The following is a 25,129-nucleotide window of genomic DNA, read 5'->3' on the forward strand; positions in this document are numbered from 1 at the left end:
TGAATCATGTCTTTGAGCTGTTGCCAGGTAAAATATTGTTATGGAATTATAACAAAAAGTTCTAGTGTACTGGCTAGAAAAAGTTGAGGTTTTTCTTTTCTTATGGAAATTGGAATATGAATTGATTTTCTTCTATCAAAAGCAGAACAGCTGAAAACTGATGAATTTTGGCTTAAGCTAATAGCAAAACATTAATTTCTTTTGACAAATTGTTTCATTTTTAATGTGTCATATTTTATAGGGAGAAGTCTTTAGTCATAAAAGAAAAATCAAATTTTTACATAAAAGTAGCCAAAATTATATTTTTCTATTTAAAAAGTTGATAAAGCAATTTTGGTCAGCTTTAATGTTGCAACCTATTTGTAATGAAATACTTAGTAAATACAGTACTGCCTTGTTAACTTAAGAAGGGTCTTTTTGCTGAAGAACAGTGTTTCTTGTTCTCTCTCCTTTGAATCTATTTCTTATGTTTTATGGATCCATCCAATATGGCTGGGTTTTTTTTTCTAAGACAAGAGTTTTCATATGATTGAGGGCACATTAACATGAATAGGACTTCATCCTTGATGAGATGATAAACTAAAGTGTGGATTAATTCACTTCTTTCTGGTACTTGGATCAAAATGTTGCAGTGATAAAAATAAAATTTTTGTGAAGCTGTACATTTTTTACATTATAAAGTACACTAAAATGTGTTTTGAAATGAGATGTGTCTGACACAAAATTGAAAAAAAATCTGGAACGGCAAAAACCGTATTATTTTTCCCACGGAACATGAGAAATTTGCGAATGAGGTTGGTGAACATGAGTAATGCCTGAAGATACAGGGGATTGCCTGTACTGCAGAACCACAGAATCACACATGTACAAGGTTGGAAAGGACCCTTGAAGTTCATCTAGTGAACTTTTCTGCTTAAAGAAGGGCTAACTTGGTTATCAAGGAAGATGTTTCTGGTACTAAACCCAGTGGTCATGAATTTCAGTAGAACCCTGCTTTCAAGAAAAAAGCATTTCCTGCTCATAAAAAAGGCCTCTGTAAAATCCGTTAGTCTAACTTTTGTCTGGATTGACCCACTGACCTGACATGCTTAAGTGGAAAAGTCCTTTTTTGGGTCCAAAAGATTCAATGTTTAATCAAATCTTGTAAAGCACAAAGAAGTGAATTTACCCAGGGTTCGTTTTTCTTTTTTTTTTTTTTTGTTTGTTTGTTTTACCACTGCATTATTGCAGTGGATATGATTACGTACAAATGTGTACTCGAAAGCAAATGGGATGTATTTTCCATACCAAAGATACACGCAAAGATACAAAGCAAAATTCAGTGGCTGTGGAAATGTGTCTATCAAGTAAAAAAAGCTATTCTTCCTTTTTCACTGATGTATTAGATTAACACTGGTCAAGCAGATGGGACTCCTGGACTTGACCTGAACGTAGCTGAGGCGTGGGAGCTGGGATACACGGGGAAGGGAGTTACCATAGGAATTATGGATGATGGTAAGTGAAGACTGCATGCTAATTTACTATTTTTAAGTAGCTTTTTCCATGTAATCAAAGTCAAAAAAAGATTAAAAAGTAATAATGGATTGCTTATAGTGGTGAGACTACCAGCCTCCATAAAGACTTTGAGATCTTCAGGGAAAACATGTTATAAAGACTTCACTAGGGATACTGAAGGATGGATATCCGAGCATTAAAAGTAGTTTGCAATTATCACTCTCTATCTTCAAGGGCACGCTATAATGGCCATTAAGCCAAAGGAAAGACTCCCCTTGACTTCTGTAGGCACTGACTGGGGGATGTAATTGCTGTGCAAAAAGTACTTAAGAAAACGTTTTCTGGGTTACATTATTCTCAAAGTCATACTTGACAGCTGAAATAATTAAACACTTTCATGCTTTCAGGTCAATAAAGATATGCATATTAAAGATATTACTAATTTGAGGCTAAGTTCAGGGAAGATGAAGATAAAAGGTACAGTTGAAGTCACAGCTGTTCTACTCATGGGTTCCTTGCTGAAGTACAGGAATTCTGTGCAGTCTCTCAACACTTTTCTTTGGGCTAAATTTTGAATGTTTTCCTTTTATGGTGACTGAATAATATTAAAAATAAATAAATAAAATATCTGGATCCACATATGTTTTCTAGGGTCAACTGAGATCTGTCCTCACTTATTTCTGTTCCTCATCTGCTTATTCCTAAGACAAGGTTTTTATGGAAGTAAGAAAGTAGACTCAGACATCTGTATATTGATGAGAGATCAATCTCACGTGAGAGGTGATCTCTCATGTGATGTCAGGAGAAATCACAATTTCACTGATCCCACAGAGGCAGGACTTAGCTTTCAGAATAGCTAGGCGTGACTGTGGTGGGGATGATGACAAACTATTTGAGCTTCAGGTCAAATAAAGCTGTTGGCCCATCAGATACAGCTTTTAGAGAAGGGGGTAATTTGCCTTATATTCACTTTCAATAACTCTGGAAGAGGGAACCTGGGTAACATGATTCTTCATTGAGACTTTTGTTGTCCATCCACCGTTTGGATCAGTAAGGCTCTCCGCACATACAAGGGTGTCTTCATGCAAATCTAGTGCGAAGGACCCTACGTAATGGGAGGTAATCGTTTCATCAGAGTAACTGTGCTAATATGACATTCTCCTTGCAGATAAAATTGAGCATGTAATACTGTGGTGGTTGGAGACACAGGGCAGAGTAATGATCAAAATGTAACATGAGATTGGTGGCCATTTCTTTGTATGTTTTAACTGGATACGTAATAGGTCAGCTTATCCCATCTGAGTGTAGATCTGCTGCTTCTGTTACACCAGCCACTGGGATTTGTATATTTGCCATACGTAGAAAGATACCATGCATTAGAATGAGTATATTCCACACCACTGCCCTGTTACAATCTTTCGCACGCTACCAAGGTGTGGAGCCTATGCTCAGATATTTGCTAAAATGGTCCAATCCAACATTAAATGTTCTCTTTCATACACATAATCCAAAATGTTTGCCTTGGTGATCTCCCCAAGTCTAGTTTAGGTATTTTTCTTTCTACTTAGTTTACAATTTTTCGTGGTTAAAAATACTCCTTTCTATATCCTGTACTGACCCAGTGCTTACTGATCTTGTTAGTTTTGGTATGCTTTGAGATGGTAGAACTTGTATAAAGATAAATTGTGATTTAAATTAATCTGAATAAGTAGATATGATCTAGTCTACAAAACAGGTCAGTAAATTTAGTCGCTGAGCTCACCTTTTCAACTGGGACCTGGATTTTGACATAAATGAGTGAAAACTCCTAGCTGGGACTGCATCAGAAATGGTAAACCAGTTTCAAAGTCCACATTTAAAAACTGGAATCTCACTTCAATTGGTTGCATTATTTGCCATGATCATTTTCCTGTGGTTGCAAAAGAATCTTGTTTTGTTCTGTGATCAGTAGAAAACCTTTTTTGAAACTCTTAACCTTTGGTTTCTGTTCTGTCATTATCTTATTGCAGGAATTGATTATCTGCATCCTGATCTTGCATCAAATTACGTAAGTACATGCTGACCTTTTCTGTAAAACGTGGATTTTCTTATTGTTATAGTCCCTCTGCTACAAAATTTTAAATAATGAGCGGAACAACAGTACAGTTGAACTGCTGATCTTACAGAAGATAGATTTCACATTGAAAGAAGCAGACTAAAAATGGGACTGCCTGTGCAAGGAATGGAAAGGTGACAAGGCTCTTTGTGGAGGAATGACAGTGCTGCCTCACATTAAATAAGCTGCAGCTTGCAAGATTGGATTTAGGACAGAAATGAGTAACCTGGGAATTGGCTCTAAATCCTGCTATTAAGGTGCAGAATGCATCTGTCACTTGGAGGGCCACGGAGCTGTGGGCTGTGGCAAGGCATGTATTAGCCTTTGAAACCTCCAGGAACAGCTTAATTCCTTTATAACAGGTGATTTGATCCAGTGCTTCAAAGCATGCGCAGGGCAGATTGTGTATTCTCGGCACACGCTGTGTCAATTGGTTGTTCCTCAAACCTACCTCAGGCTTCAGACCTTCAGACTAGAGGATTTTTATCTTTCTTAATTCTTCCAGGCTCTCCCGTTGACACTAACGCTCCTATCTCCAGGCATCTAAAAGGGCTCCCAGCACCCATGGACTGTAGGTTGCCTTTGTGGTACGCTGCTCTCGCACTGTGCTTGTGGGCTTGTGTCTGCTGGGCAGTGGGCATCAAGAAACTGTGGCTCCTTGCCGGGGGGGTTGCAGTGTCTCTGCTTTAGGTCTTGCTATTCTCCTGCAGTCAGTGGCTTCCTGAGGGAAGTCCAGGCTTCTTCAGTTGAGCAATGTTGTTTAGGTTGCAATTGCAATTAAATGAAAAGAAGAAAAAAGACAACTGGAAATTTTGATAAACGTGAGCCATTCAGATAGAACAGCTCCAAAATGAGAAAGAGTAAGACAATTATTTTTACGTACTTGCAGTTTGGAAAATAATAACACACAGGATGAAAAGCTATTTGTTGTTGCAAGTAGGAAAGCACATTTGGTAGAGAATAAATGGATATAGAAGGTGTTTACTTTGGACAAGGAATTTAGGAAATAGCTGACCACAGACGTAAAGTGGAGGATAGCCAGTTTCACTCCTTATGAACTGGCTTAATAAGCAGCTAATTAAACCCTGTGCCCTGACTGCAAAATTCTCTCCTAAGAGGAATAACTCAGTAGGATGTTCCCATGAATTGATACAAATAAAGAAGTTTGTAAAAGGCAGCCTTTTTCTTTGCAGGAATTGTGCTCTGTGTGTATGTTCTAGCATGTGATCTGGGCAAAGCACGCGCTCTTTACTCACTTTTCAGCAGCAGGTGTGGACAAAGTATGTGGGAATATTCTAGTTCTAAAAATTATGTTTCAAATAAACAAGCAAAAAGTCTGTACACCATATCTGATATAATGTCAAATAGGAACAGCTCTGTTGTTAACAGTGAACCTAGGATCATGCCCAGAAACCAAAAATAGATTTCTCAGTAATACAGCATTTTCTCTTTTAATTCTAAAAATATTTTCTGTTTGATGGATAAATATGTGTCAGGCTTAGCAGAAATGTATTGGTTTTAGAGTGGCAGTAGTGAATATTCTGGAAATTAATGGAAAATGACACAGAGAATGATAATGCACAGATATGATGCTAGAAATCAGAAAATAGTGGAGCTGGAGAGAAATCTGAGAATTCAGAAAAGAAATGTTGGGATGAAAATTGGAGAAGAAAAGCTGTCTGGGTATGGGGACAGCAAACCTTTAATGGCAGTTGTGAAAGACTTGTGAGGAGACTGATCTTGAGATAAGAATCTGAAAAGGTTTGTGCAGGAATGACTTTGTCCAAGCAAGGAGCGGTCCAGTAGTGGAGCAGTGATCAGGCTGTGGAGGGACAAAAGAAGATTGGCCAATGCAAAGTGCAGAATTAGGCATGGCTTGTGCAGGGCGGATCAATAGCCAGACACGGGAGAAGAGACTGAGGAACGAGTGGTTGGTAAGACAATCATTAAAGGAGCAGCAGAAACCCCATCTGAAAGATCACAGTCTCAAAGGAGATACCACCCTAATGCTTTTAATACAGAAATACAAAAATATGAGCTATCACGTGAAATCTGTGGTTCTAGGCTGTTACAGCACTGGGGGGAAAAAAAGAAAAAAAAAAAAAAAGCTTGAGTTTGTATAGTTGTATCTTTTTTGTCTAAGGTTCACTTTTAATTCTGTGCTGAATATACCAAAGGACACAGCAAGGAAATGTGCTGATAAATTAGCACATTATATGCAAGGTAACCAGTAAAAGGGTAAACTCGGTAACCAGTAGGAGGTGCTGGCACCTCCTCACACAGAGCTGGCTGTAGTTGCTGTGTCTGAGAGGTGGCTGGCTGAAGGGCAAGGTTGGCTCCTGCTCCCACTGCTAAAATCTGCTATCTCCTCCCTCGCCCAAGTGCAGCACAGCAGTTGCAGGGCTTGGTTCATCTGCACTTTGCCTCTTCTCCTCTCGCTGCAAGGCTGCACAGGCCTCCTAGAATCCTAGGAGATCCTGCTCTGACAGCATCTACTGTGTCTCAGAGACCACGGGGGCCTTTTCTCCCAGTAGGTAGTAATTTGGGCATGAACTAAAGACAAGGACTGAAATTCAGCTGAAGGAAGGATCAGTTTAGACCTAAAAATGCAGTAAAACGAGTCTCTTGGGGAATGAGTTGTTGACTCACTTCGGACTGGCATAGCAATTGCAGTTACCCTTGTACAACTCCTATACTGCATGTTTGGTATTGCATGACATTTGCACTTTGGGGCAGCTTTCTTCTAAGTTATATTGTTTATTTTTAGGAAATTTAAAGCCTACAGCTTATGTTTCTCAAGTGTGTAAATGCCTGCATACCCTGGCAACGTCTGCACATCTTGCTTGGAAAATTGGGAACAATTAGAAAGTCTCTCAAAGGTGGTGTTTTTGGCACTGGAGCATTTTCAAGTATAAAAACTTGGCTTTGATTACTCAGTTTAATTTGGCTTTTATGTTTTTGACTTGCTGGTTTTCTTGCTTGAATAGTTTAATGGGGGTTAGCACTTAGACAAAATGGGGGGTCAGGGAACAGAAAGAGCTTTGCAAAGAAAAAAAGATTCTGTATTTTCTCCTGAAAATTGCTGAACTATGCCCTATCATATGGAGTGCACTCTATCTATGTTTTTCTTTTCAGTTTCTGAGCTTTACTGCTTGAATCATCCATTTCTCTTTTTAATGCACTTTATATACTTGGAAAGGAGGGTGCCTGCTCACGGTCTGGATGGACTGCTCTCCCAGCACCCCCTCCCAGCTTGCTGCAGTATAGCTACTTGCTTTCCTGGGATCAGGGGGTTATGGCAAAGCTGGAATTTTCCATTCTGCATCATGAATGCAGAGAGACTCATTGTCAAACAATCGATATTTTCTTTCAAGCCTTGGAAACCCTGCAGAGGTTCAGCCTTCAGGAAATTATTTTTTTCCCACAAAGAGAACCCTTCATTATGAACTGATAATTAAAAAGCTGAAGCTTAATACACTCCATCATTTTCTTTCAACTCAGATTGTACATACAAAGCCAGCAATTTTCAGGACCGACTTCTGCAAGATACACCATTTGAGCGAGAAAGAAAAGTGAAGTAACAAGGGGGCTGCATATTACATGAACCATGCAGCTTTGACCCTGATGATCTGCCCCATAGAAGTCCCAGCTGATGTAATTGCCCAAGTCAAATAGAGTTCACTTATAACTGGTGGCAAGAAAATCATTGCCCTTCCAAGACAGAAATTTGTTGGAAACCCTCTGAAGACCTTGAAAAGCTCCCAGTGTCTCTGCACTGTCGTTAATATCAGCCCAGGGGATCCACAGGGAATGTAAAGCCAACCCATAGCAGGGTCGGGTTCATCCTGGCGTCAGTGAATGATTTCAGTTAGCTTTATGAGATCCGATTCCTATGGCATGATTTTCAAAAGAGCCTGAGACAGTTACTCTGCGATTTCCTACTGCGTTTCAAAGGGTTATTGAGCACATGCACTAGACACTTAATGTCAATAAACCTTTACTGCTAATACATCGAAGGTATTTTATGGGCAAACTCTGCATGCTGGCTATTGATGCTAGTACCTATTTTTAATTGCAATGTTGAACTGATACGTTATCACAAAACAAGGGACAGAATAAACTTTCAGATGTTTCAACACTAATTGGATTTTAGATTGTTTGGTTTCATTTGGTTTTTTGGTGTTGCTTTGGGGTTGTGTTTTTTGCTAATAGGTTTTCTAAAATAAACACTAGCACAACAATTAAAAGTTATCAACCAAAAACTGTGATAAATTCACAAACATCTTTCTACTAACACTGAAAATCTAGTAAGCACACTGTTTGATGGATGCTGTTAAAGTAGATTGTGGCAGAAATTTCATCAAGAAATTGTTGAGACAAAATGAAACCTCTTTTTTGCCAGGGTAGAAGGATGGATCAAGTGTTTAAATGCCAGGCTGACTGATGCCTTAGCAACTGAAACTGATGGCCCTCTATTAGGCTGTTTACGCTGCTCAGGTGGCTTCTGGCAGCTAGGAGGCTGGTGTTAGCATTTAGAAGATGATTGTTCAAGACATGCAAGGCAATGAAGTTTCACCGGCATAAATTAGAAGTCACTGGGAAGAGAATGAAGTTACCTGTTTCAGACTTGGCTATTTTTTTCTGTTATTCTATGCAGGATCTGGTTCTGGGCTCATCTCTCTGTTTTGTGCAATCTGTTTTTTTCTCTGAACATACAAAAGGCTGAAAAAGAGATGATGCCTCCTCTGATAACATCAGCCAGGCAAATGAGGGTTCTCTGTGTACTTGGAAGGCTGTGCTGGGTTTACCCTGTACAGAAAATGCTTCACATCTCGGAAAACATAATGGGGTCCCGCAAACAGTCCTCTCCTCCTCCCCTGCTCCTGACAGTACCTGTTTTTGCAGGTACTTGTTAGAGTGGAGCTCATGTGCTGCAGTCTAAATAAGATGACTGTATAGTTCCTCTTCTCTGCCTTATAGCTACTTAATACGAGCACTGCTGGAGAGAGAAGCCATGGTGCTATGTAAAGGAGATGTCAGTGTCTTCTTACTTCATGAAGGATAAAGATGTTTTGTAATCATAGATGTTATCAAAGCTTTCTAGCTTTCAACTCAATTAAAAAGGTGGAACAGCAAAAAGAATTTGAAAACTGTTTCTCCTCTGGATCATTTCATATGGCCAGAGGGCATAGAAAGAGGCTTTTTCTGCAAAGGGGGTTGCAACTTGTGAAGGAGCTGTGATGCCTTAAGGAGAGATGATTTGTGTCACATACAGAGCTGTGTTTGCAGCTGAAAACTGGATTTCTCACACTGAAAGATGTTATGCTAACTGCTTTGCTAAAGCCCATTATGGGAGATCTGGACCCTGAATGCTTGGCAAGTTCTGGAGCTTGGTGCATAGCACCATCTATACAGCTGGAGTTGGCATTGCTCCACTGATGTTGGCCTCTTCAGGGGGATGCACTGATTTATACTGGCTATAAAAGAGCCTCAAAGTACAATTCCTTTGGAATCAGAAAGATGCTAACGTATTGTAGTTGTATTTGCCTGAGATTATTTTCAGAGCAATGAATGCTGCAAAAAGTTTCCAGCTTTATTCTGTATTAGAACCACCTGAAAGGGATAATCTTCAAGTCAAATGCATGCCTGGTGTGCGAGCAATGTGAGACGGTGCTAAAGACCACACAGTCTTTGCAGTGTTTATTTTTCTCTATAATCAATGTACTTAATTAATCAGCTGCACACTGAGAAAGTGCAAGGTGGCTAATCGCTTTAATCATTAAGCGGTGGTATTAATTTTCACTTAAGGCATCATCCGTGGAAAGTAAATTAAGATTGTTGAAATGAGAAATGCACAGGGGTGGAAGAGAGCAGATAAGGACATTTCTGTGTCAGTTCTGGCTGGCACTTTTGAAGTTGGCTTGTGCCTCTTTCCAGGGTTTCTCTAAGTAAGTTTTTTGGAATTATTTTCTTCTTTTATTTGGGCAAGAAAAGTAGAGGAAAGATGCTAGTCCTCACTGTTTGCCATGGAGGGACCTGGCATTGCTTTATTTTGGTTTTTCATTACCTCCTTTTCTGCAGACCTAGGTTAGGTCTGGAAGCTTAAGGTTCCAATTAGCTTTTGTAACTTGCCAGAAATCTTCCATTAGAATAATATTTTTGCTAGTGAAGATGAGTGTTTTATAAAATCAAAATGTCCACAGGAAAATAAAAGTGAAATATTTTTATTTTGGATCAGTTCAACCTCATTTTAAATAACTGAATTCTAGAACACACTGAATTAAAACAGCAGCCACAAAATCCCACTCTGGTTCATGGTCCACTTGGGAGAACAGGGTCAGATACACGGTCCCTTGGAGGCAGTGCACACTGTGTAGTTTTAAAACCAAGTTCAACAAAATGAAATAAAGAGCTTCTGTTTCCCCAAAGGAAAAATACAACATTTTAGGTTGAAAAAGGTAAAAACATGTTTGCAGATTTTTCCATTTGGAAGCTTTTTTTATTTTCTATTTTTCAAAGAATAGTTATTTTAACTGCTCATGCTGTTTAAGACACTAACCAGTGTTGAAGTCCCTGAATATCCATCAGCATTGAAATGGAACTTAATTAAAATTCATGCTGTAGTTACATTTTGGCTACCAAGGCATCACCAGGGAAGTCTGAATCAGATGGTGCATGTGGGGAACACTAGTCCCTCACAAAGCTTCATCAAAATTTGACGGGTGTTAGGGAGAGACTTTCAGGCCCAGTGATGTTTTTGGCAAGGAGAGTCTCAAACCCATTGTTAACTAGTGGGCATGCAACTAGTTTTAAAAGGAGAGTTTTGGCCAAGCCCTTTGGATAAGCAAAACTTGCAGAAGAGGAGAGCAGGGAGGCACGAGGAGTCCGCTTTCTTCTGCAAAACCATAATAGCCTAAATACAGCAGATAAAGATCTCCAGTACTTTAAACACCTCTCCTTCATTGTGCCTGTAAATTAATTTGGTTCATTTAAAATCAGTTCAATTTTTTCTGTCCTGGCACTTCATCTTGACATGGTTGTTTGCTTTGCATTGTTTGATTTTAGTTGTATGCATTTATGTTCTCCATATTAATATTTTACTTCTCAGTAGCTATGTAGGTGGTTAAGATATTTTTAAACGCCTGCCCTATTTCAGATTGCTTTGATTTAAATATAATGTTCTTCATTTCTGTTGCATTCCCAACAGAAGCAATAAGCATAATGAACATCTCTTACAGCAGAACAGAATAGCAGTGCACAATGTCTAATAAAATGTTGGCCTCATTGAAGTCAATGGCAGCTTTTCCATTAAGTTCAGAGCAATCAGAAATCTGGCAGATCATATAAATAACAGGTTTGTAGTGTTTGTTCTACTGTGTATTCCTGTTTTTTAATCATCACAGTAAGAGGCATAGGCTTCCTAGCTTCAACTGAGCAAGTAACGATACCAAGAGCTGTGGAAACATGACTGCCTGGGATAGCATGTTCTACCGTAGAACAGGAGCTTGGATTTGATGAAACTTCAGCCACTTTCAGTGCTGCGTAGCTGTTGTTTGGTGAAGGTTCAATGGATATGGTAGTGCATTGCTCAGGCACATGTTCCCTGCGCTGTCCTTACTCATAAGCTTTGATGTAGATTGGGGATCATTGGAAATGTTCTGCAGGCAGGTTGTGGTCTGGATTTTATTAAAGGAGGTGAATCTCTCTGAATACGTACAAAGGAGAGCACAAAGGCTGTGCTATGTTCAAGGGCTTCATAATTTCAATGCTAGCACGTGTTTTTTAGAATTCTTGTGAGAAACTAAGTCACTTTAATTCAGTGGCACTTAACTCGGTTGCAGAATTGGTCAACAGTGATACCATGTCTGACTGATGTAATTGTGAATCAGTCAGCTAATGATGTGTAGGACATTTCTTAAATTTACACATCCAGTAAATTACTATGAAAACATTAGCTATGATCAAGTATACTAATCTTTAAGAGAAGAACCTGGAATGGTCATGTACTAGTTAAAAGCATAAACACTTGCAAAATGTAGTATTTGTGGATTTACATGAGAATGTCTGTTCTGAAGATCCTACCCTCTCTCCCTGAAATTTTGGATTTAGCTGTCCATTGGTTTTGCTCATTCCAGATGGAATAAACAACTCAAACTTTTTAATTAATGCAAAAGCATATAAATTGGTCCATTAAAATCCCTGAGAACCCAGCATGTCTTGACAGATATTAGTCACATTATTAATACTCCCCTGGGTTGCTCTCAAACTATGCTAACGAGGTCAGCATGCAACTGGGATAAAACAGAACAGATCTTCAAAACCTGCTAACTCCAAGGCATGTAAGTCAACCTGTGTTTGCTTTTTGTGACAAAAGAAATGTAGATAATAGTTTGCAGTCTCTTCTCGGAAATGTTCACCTGCTTTTGATGCACCTACAATGTCACTTTTATGTGTCCATTCATCATCTTCCATATTCATGTAATTCAGGTGAAACACCAGTTGAGCAGTTGTTAACAGTTTCTTCTCTTGTCAGCTGAGAAACCTTTCAGAAAAAGGAAAATACCCAACCACTTTTCTGTCTTGTCTGTTCTTACTTTCAGTTCCTCTATCACCAGAATAGCTCTCCCTGTCCTCCCCTTTCCATAACCACCATGGACCAGGTCTGTCTGTTGTAGCCAACGTCCCAAACCACTAGGCCACTTTGATTTCCCTCTTCTGCAAAGCCACAGTTTGCCTGTTTTGTAACAACATGATTGGTGTAACCTGTTAAAGTGGTCACCCTTAACGTCCTGCCAAGTTTGTTTTATGCGTGCCATTATAACCACATGTCCAGTATTCCTGCACTTCGCTGTGTGAGCATTGCTGATAATTGATCAGTTTTTAACGATGCCTTTGCAGTCAAAGTGAGTGATGTTGGTGTCAACTCCTGCTAGCTGCACACAGCAGCAGGCAAGTGTTTGCTCTCCCAGTGCAAGTGGCCGCTCTTTGCCCAGACCATGTCATGCTAAACAACTGGATTCGAATGACTGCTGAGTTTGTACTGCAAACTCTGAGCTATAGATTTTCTTCCACTGATGGAAAAAAATTGTCCATTATCCACCACGTGCCCCTTAAGAGACCTTTATGCTGAGTGTGATCTGAATCCTGCCTGCTGTGTTTGGTGGCAGAGCCCGTGGCAGATTTTGGTAGACTTTGGATCGGGCTCACTGAGAGGAGCAAGAGGGCTTAGCTCCCCTTCTCTTCCAGCTCATCCCTCAAAGAGGTTGTTAAGTGCTGGCTGCCGTCAAAACACTGCAAACACAACCTTTACTGCAGCTCAGCACTCAACACATATTTGATGTACTGACAAACTTGTCAGTTATTTCTTACAGGAATATAACTAAGAATAATGGACCTGAACCTCATTTCTCTGCTGCCAGCTTTATACCTCTATTACTCTCTCAAATTCAGTAGGTCATGCTAATACATAACTGAAGTATCTGAAGGGGGGGGGGGAAATCCATGTATTGGAAAGGGAATGTGGGCCAGGTTTTTAATAAAATGGAACACTAAAGCTAGATGAAGTGTGTGTTCACGGTATTTTTCAGTATAAGTCATTGCACTCTTTGTGTTTGCTATTGTGATAAAATAATTCAATGGCTCATATATCTTTAGCCACTCAGATGCCAGTTTTTTTCTTTTTCTCTGCCCTGAATTAAAGAAATCAAGGAATTCATTTCATAGTCTGAAGCTTTAAAGCTTTAAATTTGCTACTTGCCCTAAAAATCTTTAACAGTAACTAGTTGCTTAATTTATTTTTATTTTATTAATTTAATTGTCTCAGCAATGTGCCTCCCTATAAACATTCAGTACCCCTTCAGTATGTTGCAGGTATAGCTTAAAGATTCTTGTGCACCCCCTCTGAAAATTAAGGAATGTTTGGCTGAGCAGAAGTAGGTTTCATTTTCTTGTAGGTTAACTTGCTTCTGCCTTCAGAGCTCTGGCTCTAAGTAATTAACAAGTGGTGATGTGCTTCACGTTTCCTTCACATCAACCTGAAAATTGTGGAGCAGGCTAAGAATGCCAAGAGGTGAATTGTGAAGCAGCCTCTTCATTATAAGCGCAAGTTCATTTGGCTGCTTGCTTTTTAATAAAGTCTCATGCCTGCCTCAATTTCTTACGCTTTTTTTTATGTCAGGTGAAGATGCAGGGGAGAGGAAATGGAGGGTATTTCAATAAGCTAGTTTTATTTATAAAACTTTGTTAGGAAAAAAAATAATAACTCTCCACTTCTTAAAAAATCTGCCCAATCTAAATTTTCTCTGAGTCTCTGTGATTCTTTTTTTTGGTCCTGTTTGACTGTATCCCTCTGAGCCAAGCATTAACAAACAGCCACAGAGAGTTAGATCGCGTTTAGCTGAATGCATCTGGACTTTCATTTGGTTTACTATACTGGAAAAACAGTCTTGGTACCTAAGAATGGAATTGATAATTTCGTCTCTTCTTTGAAGCTTGCAAAAGTTTGTGCTTAGACCTACCTGTGTGGTATACGTCACTGCTGTACTGCCCAGGTGCCTTATTCCCATGCGAAATAGTTTGTTTAGCTGCAGCCTTCCTTTTTGAAGATGCTTGCATGCTGAAGAGCACCAACCGGCAGTGTAACTTGTGTTGGTTTTCTGATTTTGTCTGCAGGGAGGATAGGAAAATAAATTAGCGGGGAAAAAGTAAAATAAGAGGTTGTGTGACGCTGTAGTGCTAAGTGATATGTAGAGAAGATCATCAGTTACTTGACAAAGGAAATGTGTCTAATCTAGAAAAAGAACACAATGTAAGATGATCTCAGTGAAGCAATTTTTCTTCATAACTGTTACTTTAAAAATAACGTTACCTTAATGAAGATAAATATAAACGTTAATAGGAGACCCCATGTCTTTTTCAGCTGCGTTTTCTGTTGGTTTGGTTTTAAACCTAAGCAGTGAAAAAGTTTCAGCTTTGCAAAATAAGAAACTGCATCAGAGGTGAGACAGTGCATGTCTCCCTATAAATTCTAATAACTGGATTATTAGAATCGTTACCACTTGTTACCTCAAATATTTCTACTGTTAGAAATTAAGCAGTAGTCACCTGTTGTCTGTAGTCAGTTTATCCTCTTTTGACTATAAATCACTAGTTTTTCTTTTGACCTAATCCCAGATGCTTGATGAATGTTAAGGAAATTGAAATAAGAGCTTTTTCAGTGATAACTAGAAGATGAAATCACCACTGCAGTGTGCTCTGTACTTGCTCGTTCTGTGGCCAGGCAGGGCCTTTAACGACTACCTGAAACTGGACTACCAGGAGGGCTTACGGGCACCTCAACTATTATTCAGGACCCAGCACTCTTCTCTACTTCATCCATTTCAAATGATGCTCTGATGTATTATTCTGTGACTGTTTTGGAAAGGAGGATGGCAGAAAAGTGTGCTGCTGTCTTACTTATTATTCAAGATCTGGCTGGTGTTGTCTGGCTGAGTATTTTTACTTTTATGATGTACGTGTAAGAACTGGACAAAAGGCTTATGTTTCTGGAGGGAGATGATGATATTCACCAGCAGGGACTTCAGTCTTTAAGGTTAATATTTTGAACATAGCCCATTACTTTGTGGATATATTCTCGGTGTTGACAAGGTCTTGAATGCAGCTCTGAATTTGCTGGATAGCAATATAGGACATGTAAATTAGTTCATGTAGAGGCAGAGCTATTTAAGAAGTTGCAGGGTTTTTTTTATTTACATTTAAAAAAACAAAAACCACAAACCAAAACAAAATAGAACAGCGTGCATCCCATGGCAGACAGGAGAGGGCTTACTGTATGACTACTGGCTTAGCAACAGTGCCCCTGTTTCTCATTAATGACCTTTAAGCCTTATAGCACCCCTCCTAGGCAAAATATCATGTTGCCTCCTTTTTCTCCTCCTGGTGAGCATATTCCATTTTCTTAAGCTTGTGTGTACAAAACTGAATTTCATTTTTCCACCACATGACGCTCGTTGTTATTTTAGTACAGTTTCTCCAAGATGTTATATGTTGTAATTTGAGCCCAGGGGTTTGCTCGCTCTTTGGATCAGTAAAGAAATCAAACAAGCAAAAGGTATCTTTCTACCTCAGATCTCTAAGGATTTGCAGTTACCTGAAGAGGGTAAGACCAGATGCCACCTGTGTTAAAAATGTTTCTCTTCTTCTAAAAGATACAAATTTCTGGGCTAAATTCACCAGTGCTTTAATGTCATGAATACAATCAGACTGTGACCAGCAGGACATGTGTCTTTGTTTGTCTCCTGGACTAGCATGTGAGCATAGGCACATTTCTTGAGTTACAGAGAAAAAGAGAACTATATGTGAATTACCTTTCAGAGGCTTGTAAAGCCATATAAAAATTTATGGGCTTGCTGGTACATAATTTTATTACGCATCTGAGCAACACATGGGACAACTGATTTATTGCTATTGTCATATTTTACATAATGAATGTTTTACACAGAAGATTTTACTGCATGTATTTTAAAAAGTACAGGGCAGTTCTTTGGAAAATGCCAGTCTAAGCTTATTTTTAAGGAAAGCAGAATTTTATACACAGGCAAAAGTAATCTATTCTTGTTGTGGTATACAAGACATTACTTAATAAATGATTGAAAGAATCTCATTATCTGATCCAGTACTCTTCTGTTAGCATCTTACTTGGGGTAGAGGCTAGAAAGCAAAAATAGAGATATACCTCAAAATACAATACCATTCCTCTCTGTAATAGCATTTTTATTATATAATAGACATTATTTATAAGTAATTGTGTATAGATGGTGACTGATAAACATCAGGTTCAAATTGCTTTGCAACAATGAACTGATTTTGATTGAACACGAGGGATAGGATTCATCTCGTTCTAACACTGTATGCCTAATTGAGTAGTCTAAGGCTAGACTGCAATCTATCATCAGTGCCTAAGATTGGTGGCTTGAGTTGCTCTCCGGAGACAAAAAAAGAGGCAACTACCTTAGATATTGAAAACCAAATTTTAGATACTTCAAGTCTAAGAGAAGCAACTGCCAGTAGACTAGTTTGGCATTAAAACTGGAAACTGAATCACCTGAATTGAAAAGCTAAATGTTTTCATTTCAGTGTGCTGTTGCAGATCCTCATCTGAACTGGTTTTGGTTGCCACCTCCCAGGTTCCTACCCTGATGAAATCTTCATGTTAGCAATAAATTCCCTCTTGCTGCCTGTTGGGGAGTCTAGCCTGTGGAGGAGAATGGCAGACCACAGATTTTAATATTCACTTCCCAAAACACAAGATGAAATATTTTAGCTGTCCACTGAAGCAGTTCCCGTTTTGGTCCAGTGTTGAAACTGGTTTAATTTGTTTATGCTTTTTAAAAAAAAATTTTAAAAGGTCGAGGATTAGATATTTGGGGATTTAATCTTTAAATTAGGAACTTGAAGGAGTCCATTTGTACTTGTCACTGCTGTTTCATTACCCGTTCCACTGCTTCCATAGTGTGGGCGGAATATTCCTTCATGAAGCTGAAACTCACTGTCGTTTCTCAAAGACCCTAATGAAGATAAATTGTGCAGTCAGCACTTGTTTTCTTTTCAAGATTTCTTCTTAATTTTGCACTTTGTGGATGGTTCCTGCTACATTAGGTATCTTTTTGCTTTGAGTGAAGTGATCCAAAATCAAGCGAATAAGAGCTGCAGGATGTGGAAGAGTGCTGCACAACTTTGTTTATAGCCTGACTAAAGCAACCTTTCCATAAGCTGACATTTGGTTACATGGGACATACAGCAGAGCTGCAGTCTGCTGTAGGACGGCTGAATCATTCGTGCTGGCATCCCTTTGCCTGTCACTACTCTGGACACGAGCGGTATATCTGCACAGCTAGAAGGGCTTTTCCATCCATAATTCTTTGCAGAAGGGAATTCTGGAGTCAAGAGCGGCTGATAGCTACCACGAGGTGCTTGCGTGTCTGATGATGTCCTGAAAAATCAGCCTCACCAGGCCCCCTTTGAGCTTAGGGTCTATGTAAGTAGGACTGCATTTCTTCCAGATGGGAAAAAAAACCACAGCTGACCTATGACTGAGTTTAAATTCTCATCTGTACAATATTTTTAAAGTGAAAACAGAACTTCTGACTGGAAAAGAAGGTGGCAATATATTGAACTAATTACATTTAGTACTGAGTTAGACCATACCTACCTGAAAGAAATTATCTGAAGTCCCTGGAACTAAGCTTAGTTATTTGCAGTCTGCATAGTTTCCACGCCACGTCTAGTCCAAGGTGGTAGTGTAAGAAAGTTTCTTTAATTTGTGATTGAAATGTATTTCTCTCCAAAGGTTGCCAAGCTAGACTCTGTGACAGAGTAGGTTTTATCTGCTAATTAAATTACTCAGAGAGAGTCATCGTTTCCATTTTGACTTTACCATAGGATGTGGTTCTCCAGCTTGTCCTGCTAGGAGTAGATACTACACTCGTTAATAACGAACAGGGCTGGATCTTCTGTTGACAAGCTAATTTCTTTTTACTGCTATGTATTGGATGAAACCTGGCCCCTTGCACAAATCCTTGTCACAGCTCCCGTGGACACTGCAGAATCCAAACTTCCTCTGTTGCATTAAGATGGGATGTCTGTGCCACATGGCTTTTGCCAGGCGCACTGGGTGAGGCCCAAAATCTTGTAGCTCAAGATCCTGCCTCCAACAGCAGCCAGGAGTGGATGCCTGGGGAGCAGTATGGTCACCAAGTCAGAGACTGTGTGGTATCTACCTGATTATGGCTTCCCAGCTTCTAGCATTCATTGTTCTATGGTTGTTGGAGAAGGAGGAAACACAGCATCTAATACCCCTTCCAGATTTATCTTCCATTAATTTGTCTAACTGCTTCTTTATTTCATTCAGGCTTTTAACCTCTGTATTGCTCGGGGGCAATGAATTTTGTAACTCGTATGTTCTGTGGAACAGTTACTTCTTGTTTTCTGCTGCTTCTAAATCTCCCCTCTGGTAATTTTCTATGGATTCCCACTAGTTCTTATATTATGAGAGGTAGTAAATAATAACTCCCTGTCCACCTTCTCTGTGCTCTTCATGATTTTATAGATCACTGTCAAATTCCCCTTCTTTCCCTGGCTGAAAACTCATGTTCTGTTTACTCTTAGCTCATACAAATCTATGCCATTCAAAGTGCTGTGTAAGCAGTTGTGGTAATTAAAAGAGGTAAATTAAACATACGCCTGGGCACAGAGACTTAGAAGCACTGAGAATTTGTGGCTATAGCTGACATTATTGGAAGGCATCTTCAGGCTCAAAATCAGGGCCTTAGTTTAGAGATACGGAGACATCAGTAAGGATACTCACAAAGGGATTCAGCTATGTCTGAGCTGGAAAACAGCATCAAGCCGTGTGATAAGCATTGTGCAAATCTCTGCTCCATTCAAATGCTGCAAAATATTTATTGTCCATGCTGAATATAAGCAACTGGGCTTCCTGAAATGATCACCCAAAAAATTTACTGTACGGTAACTTGAAAGATACTTAGTTTTACCCTCCAAGGATCAAGGACAATGTTGTCCCCGTTTCATTCTGGCACAAGAGTTTTTGAGAGTTAGGGGTTTTGAATCCAAAACCCAAAGACTTCGGTGCTACCAATGGACTGTCTATTCCTGTACCCCAGGAACTGAGAATCTGCTGAAGGGGAATGTTTTTAGGAGCAAAGCTATTCATACACGAGTCTCAAATTATCTTCAATAGCATGCTCAGCCAAATCTGAAAAAAGAATACAAGTACACATTAATTAAGAATTAACATAATTCTGTTCCTTGAGTATGGTGTTTATTAAAATATAAACACTGTAAACATACACTTGAGAGGAAGCTTCTAAATATTTTTAAAAGCTTAATTTTCAGTCACCCTTTATTTATTTTTTCATTAAGAGAAAAGAAAGAAGATGGCACTTGACTTTCCATAACTTTCCATTTGCTTCTCAGATACAGCATCAGAAAGTTGCTGAGTGTCCTTAACTCTGCTGATGGGGCAAAATCAGGAATGATTTAGATTTATATGAAAAGCAGAGACATGGGATGACATTTTTCAAAAGCGTCTGAAAGCCACATTTGTTCAGACAACTAAAGGACCAAGAAAATATGCAAAGGGATTTTCAGGCGTATGTGTTGACCACTAATGCAGTCTTCACATTTGAATTTTGAGAAGCTTACATTCTTAGGCATTGAAATGCTTTTAGAAAGTTGACTGTTTGTTGTAGTACCACAAATGAGTTTTTAAAAAGTAATCCTATGATGGAAGACCCAAGTGTCTGGTCACTTCCACCACTGCTTGGAAAACAGGGTTTAACCTTTGTCGTGCCACACCAAGTAGCATAATACCTAAGTACTCTGTAAGTGTTGATGAACAGTCCCTCAGTAGTAGCCCGAGCTCTCACACCACCTCACAATTAACCATGCTATTTGGAAGTACTAATGGTCCAGAGGAGGCTTTGCACCCCAGAAAGAATCTTTCGCCAGGCTTGCTGGTGTGGGAAATGCACAGCACAACAGGGACCAGTTTGCGTCCAGATGCATCTCACAGAATGAAGAGGGCAAAGTTTACTAATGATTCTCAGCTCCCCCTCAGTTTGTGTTCCACTTTGCCCTGCACATCTGTTTTTCTGCTGATTTACTGAACCTCTTTGTGTTTTGCAGAATGCCAAAGCCAGCTACGACTTCAGCAGTAACGATCCCTACCCCTACCCCCGCTACACAGATGACTGGTTTAACAGGTAAATGGATTTTGATCAGCCTGCTCTTCACTTTGGTTTGCTTAAGAAATTACAAGTATTGGCTGATATTTGTGGAATGTCTTTTTTCTGCTCAGTTCTGTGGTTGCCAAAACAGACGCTGCAGCCTCACTACTGCTTGAAAATTAGAGGTTACTTCTGGCTTAATTTTTTTAGGTAGCCTCTAGATAATGCTGAACAACCATTTTATGATTTATAAATGAAGTTGCTGCTTCAGAAGAGTATATGTGTGAATTGTTTGAATGGGTGATAGCCACGTGCCGTTTTCTGTCAGCTATCCTAGGACATTATGGTAGCCCAAATCTGTATACATTTAATACAGTTTTGACCGGTTTCCCATCTGCTGTGTCTGAGGCAGTATCACTGCTAGCTAATTTTAAAGGGAGTAAGCTGGAGACAGGAAAAGGCTTTTGGGGGAAAAAAGTAGTTTCATCAGATTATAGACTAAGGCAGAAAAGCAGCATGGTGTAGAATGACCAGTTTAAAAACAATTAAACCTTACATGAGTTCTGAATCATCTGTCTTTTCACCGTGATTTAAGGACAGTGTACGTGGGTAGCATTTCAGGGCTGATTCTGAGATACTTCTAGCTGCTGGAGGAATTGAAGTCCATGTACACTGACTGGGAACCTGTTCTGTTGTGTTTGTAAACCTGGAATCAACAGTGCAGCTGTTCTTGTTGTGATATTTCTAACACATCATGATTGCCCAAGACCTACTGCTCCTTCAGTATGTTCTGAACTTAGCCAGTTTCCAGCAGGTGAAGGTCTGGTCCTCTCTGTATGATATAAATAAGAATGGCCTAAAAGAAGAGGCTTCAGATTTTAGGAAATGTGACCTTTTTTGTTTCCCAAAATTAATTTTTGGTTAGAATGGAACAGAAACGTGCATTGACAGTTTTTTAAAAAGTGTGCACCCTGGATTCTGCATCCGTCCCATGAAAAAGCCCTTTCTGTCAGGCTAACTGCTTATAGCAAGATGCTAAGGTAGTCAAGGGTGCAGAGTCCGAGGCACAGCCATAAGGTGTGTTTACTACTTGGTGATCTCAGCATCCAGCATCTCTGGCTCTGCGACATACTGCCCAGGGTCTCAGGCAGGTTCTGGCTAGGATTTGCAAAAATTGTTTCAGGACATTTTCAAAGAAATTTCCAAATGTCTTCTAGATGTAAATATAATTGATGTTACCAACATTTAAATAGCAGCAGCACCGAGGATTTGAAAACTTTCAAAGGTTTCAGGGCTCAATCTTAGTGCTTATCAAAAAATATTTTAGGCCTATTTGATGTGGTTTTCATCTCTAACTTAGTATGGGTGTGTGGATGGCCTCTGAGTTTTGTATGGGTTTTTTGTTTTTATTTCTAAAGAAATCAGTTTTAGTTCTGTCAGAATGGCACAACAAAGATGTGGAGCAGCTGTGCTTCCACCTCAGACGCAGGCTTCCTGGAATGGATCAAACAGATTGAGGAGCTGTGATGTCCTCCTTTGTAGTCCTGCCATTTTTCAGCCAAAGCAAGATGCCAATGAGATTTCTCCTTCATTTCGGGAAAGGACATCTGACACTTTAAAACTAGTATGAATCCAATTAGTGAATGGAAAGTCAGAGAAAGACTAGGGCTCTAATTTGTGAAGGTCTGCTGCCTTTCTCGCTTTATTTATGCAAAGGATCTTTGTAGGAGAAAGATATCACTTAGCTGTGGAGCAGCACGGAGGAAAATTAAATTTAACTTTAGTGGGTAATGGTAGCTTCTGTCATTTTCAGTGTGGAACTTCATAAAACTAAGTGTGTTCTGCCAAGCCCCATTAACACTGATTGTGCTGCTATCAAGTATTTTATAGTGGGGCACAGTTTGCAGTCCTCACGTGTTCTGCAGGGTGGCCCTGGAGGCAGAGTTACCTCCTAAAGTCTCTTAAAATGGGCCTCGAGCATCCTGGATGCGGCAAGGGTTATGGTCTCTGGCCCCAGGTGCCTCTGGCTAACTTCAGGCACCGAAGTGAAGAATGGAGTGTGAGCAGCATCTGTAATATTGAGAACAACATGACTCAGGTTTTCAGAGAACTGCAACACTTTCTTCTATTTCTTTTCTTGAGGGGATGGGGAGCTCAAGTCAGCAAGTCAGGAGGAGAAAAGCAATGCAGAGATTGCTTTGCTGATTTCCTTCGTTATTCTTTCCAGAAAAAACTGACCTAGAAAGTATAGCATTCTTTGTCATGAACATCGAGGTTTCTTTGGTGAGACAGGGAATTTTGTGCCCTGCAAAGTAAATCACAGGAGCGACGCATTCAGTAAAGCACCCTTTCCTGCCTGCACAATTCAAGAAGGCTTTAAGAAGCAAGATTTCATGTTTTCTCCAGGCTAAGATGCAAACCAACACACGATATCCAGCTGTTCAGGAGTAGTTGTGTTTCTCTCTGTGTATTTCTTGGCTATACTGTTAATCAAGCTGATGTGCTCGTATATAAGCAATTGTCATAACTTCTGACTCCTGAATTATCATTACTGGTAGGTTGCAACTGTCTGTCTATGACAGTCTGTCTATCCATATGTGTAGCTGCAAAGGTGCGTCTGAATAGAAAGTAGTTACACAGAAAAGCCATTCAGAGAAACCTGCAATAAAGGCTCCGTCTTGCTCAGTTTGCAGTCAGTGATGTATCTCCCATTGAATTCTATGCATGCAGGACAATCACACTCAACATAGGATAGCGTAATATCCCTTTTTCCATAAAGAATACATTTCTGTGTGAGCAATTCAAGTGATTTGTGGAACAAGAAGCAGAGGACTGTTTTTTAAAGAGATGAACCAAGGGGCTTTTGTGAGCTGCCAGCTGCATGTGCAAAGTGTCATTAGACTTTAAGAAAAAAAGGGAGAGGTTTTTGCATGGAGTATTTCATTAATCACAGCTGCTCTGCTTGTAAGCAGAGATTCCCCTTCCACTTTGTGCTTTTTAAGGATGCTGTAAGCACTTTGGCCTTTCCATCTAACAGCCACTGGCCTGTGAAACCAAGCAGGGTGGGTTTTGGAAGGGGACAGTGCCTCGGGCAGGGAATTGCAGTCGGGCAGTTCAGCTGCTGTTACAGGGAGACTGTAACAGTTGACTGGGAAGTCAAGGGATTTATTCCCGTGCTTACTGTACTGACTGCTTGACTGTGTTCAGACCCACGGCTTGAGGACCAAGCCAGGATAGGGGACACTGGGTGCAACATGGGGCAGGGCTGTGTTTGAGCCTGAAGAGCAGCGGGAGCAGTGAAGGAAACTGAATCAAGCCCTGTTCCCAAAAGCAGAGGTAGCTCCACAGCACTCAGTGGTTTTTAGGAACCACTTTGGGAACTGCCTGTGATTTTTAACACCCACTCCTCCTGAACCACATTCAGTACCTTGGCATGTACCGTGTTGTGCAGTGCAGAGGCGCCCATAGGAGTCAGAGATAGCTTGGCCTTTCTGTACAGCCCTCTGATTTCTTGTTGCGAGCATGCAGAAGACACAACTCAGGGCTCCCCATCTCAGAGCACTGAGATTACGAATTTCTGCCATGATACAAATAATGAATAATTTTCACTCCTGTAGCCTTTGTGTTGTGTATATTCTCTCACCCAGATGAGAGTTAGCTGGGCAAAAATTATTCACTATCTTGGAAACCTATATTCTTCAGAGGTAAAAATGTCCTTTACTTATTATGGATCCAAACAAAATACCGTTGAGTCAAGGAAAGAACTCCCCTTGGCTTCCAGACAGTGCTCGTTAACAGGGTAAAAACACCTGTTCCCATCGTCCTCATTTTTCATTTTTCAGTCAATACAATGGAAACAACATAATAATTGAGAATTTGTATAAATAGATTTAGCAGCTCTTTCTACCTGCAGTGTTACGACACAAGTGTCAAGGAGGAGCCACAGCACTACGGCTGGTTCTTGGCGTGTTTGGATGCAGGCAGAGTGGCACGTTCCCCAAAGTAGGGGAACACTTTCCCTTGGGCAAACACTCAAATGCTCAGAAGCTGACAATGACATGTGAGTAAAAAGGGGATGGCATTTGCCCCACAAAAGTGTCCCTCTGAGCTTTGCATATTTAACTGCTGCCCAGTGCAGGCAACTAAAGTGGTCGAGATACACAGATCGTCCCAGCTATTGAGACAGCAGCTCTGCATAGCCCTCCCCTGGCAGACAGCTGAAGTTAGGAAGGATGAATCCTGTCCTTTGCTGTCTGCAGAAGTGTTTCAAAAGCGGATGAAAAGGAACCCCGATGAAAATCTGTACCACCTCTGACTTCTTAAAAAATGTGGGTTTTAGAAATAGAAATAGTTTTCAAAGACAAAGCAGAGTGACATTTTCATAACTAGTACAGATATGTTATTTAAACCAGCTGAAGGCAAAACTGACTTTCAATTGAATCACCCTCTCCCACCTTAGGTTTTCATGAATGTTCATGTAAAATGTTTGCATTTATATAATGTTTATGGAAAACTTGCTGTGCATGCTACTATGTGGTTTACCTTTGAAGTAACTTGTTCATAGGTGAAAATATTCTTAATTGTTTTCCATCCCCTTGTTTTAAACATGGAAATAATAGTGAAGAGGTGAACGTTGGAGAGAAAATATGTGATTTGTGCCTATGACATGGGTCACTTCATAGAAACCACAATGGGTTTATCAATGATACATGAACAGCAAATAGGGCTAAATTGGAAAAGTCTGCTATTTGCCATTAATAATTCAACCAAATGCGTTTCCACTAACTCACACATC

General features: G+C 39.9%; 1 protein-coding gene across 1 annotated transcript in view; it reads left to right on the plus strand.

Annotated features, from left to right (window-relative positions):
* Nucleotides 1-25,129, plus strand: part of PCSK2 (proprotein convertase subtilisin/kexin type 2) — a gene marked incomplete at its 5' end in the record, with an annotated part of 84,857 nt that overhangs the window by 30,548 nt on the left and 29,180 nt on the right. The window contains 3 exons of the mRNA XM_009328260.1: nt 1,386-1,494; nt 3,504-3,541; nt 20,294-20,370. Coding sequence (XP_009326535.1) covers nt 1,386-1,494; nt 3,504-3,541; nt 20,294-20,370 — 224 coding nt within the window. The remainder of the gene's footprint in view (nt 1-1,385; nt 1,495-3,503; nt 3,542-20,293; nt 20,371-25,129) is intronic.

Source organism: Pygoscelis adeliae, unplaced genomic scaffold (genome assembly GCF_000699105.1).
Source record: "Pygoscelis adeliae isolate BGI_AS28 unplaced genomic scaffold, ASM69910v1 Scaffold547, whole genome shotgun sequence".
NCBI lineage: Eukaryota > Metazoa > Chordata > Aves > Sphenisciformes > Spheniscidae > Pygoscelis > Pygoscelis adeliae.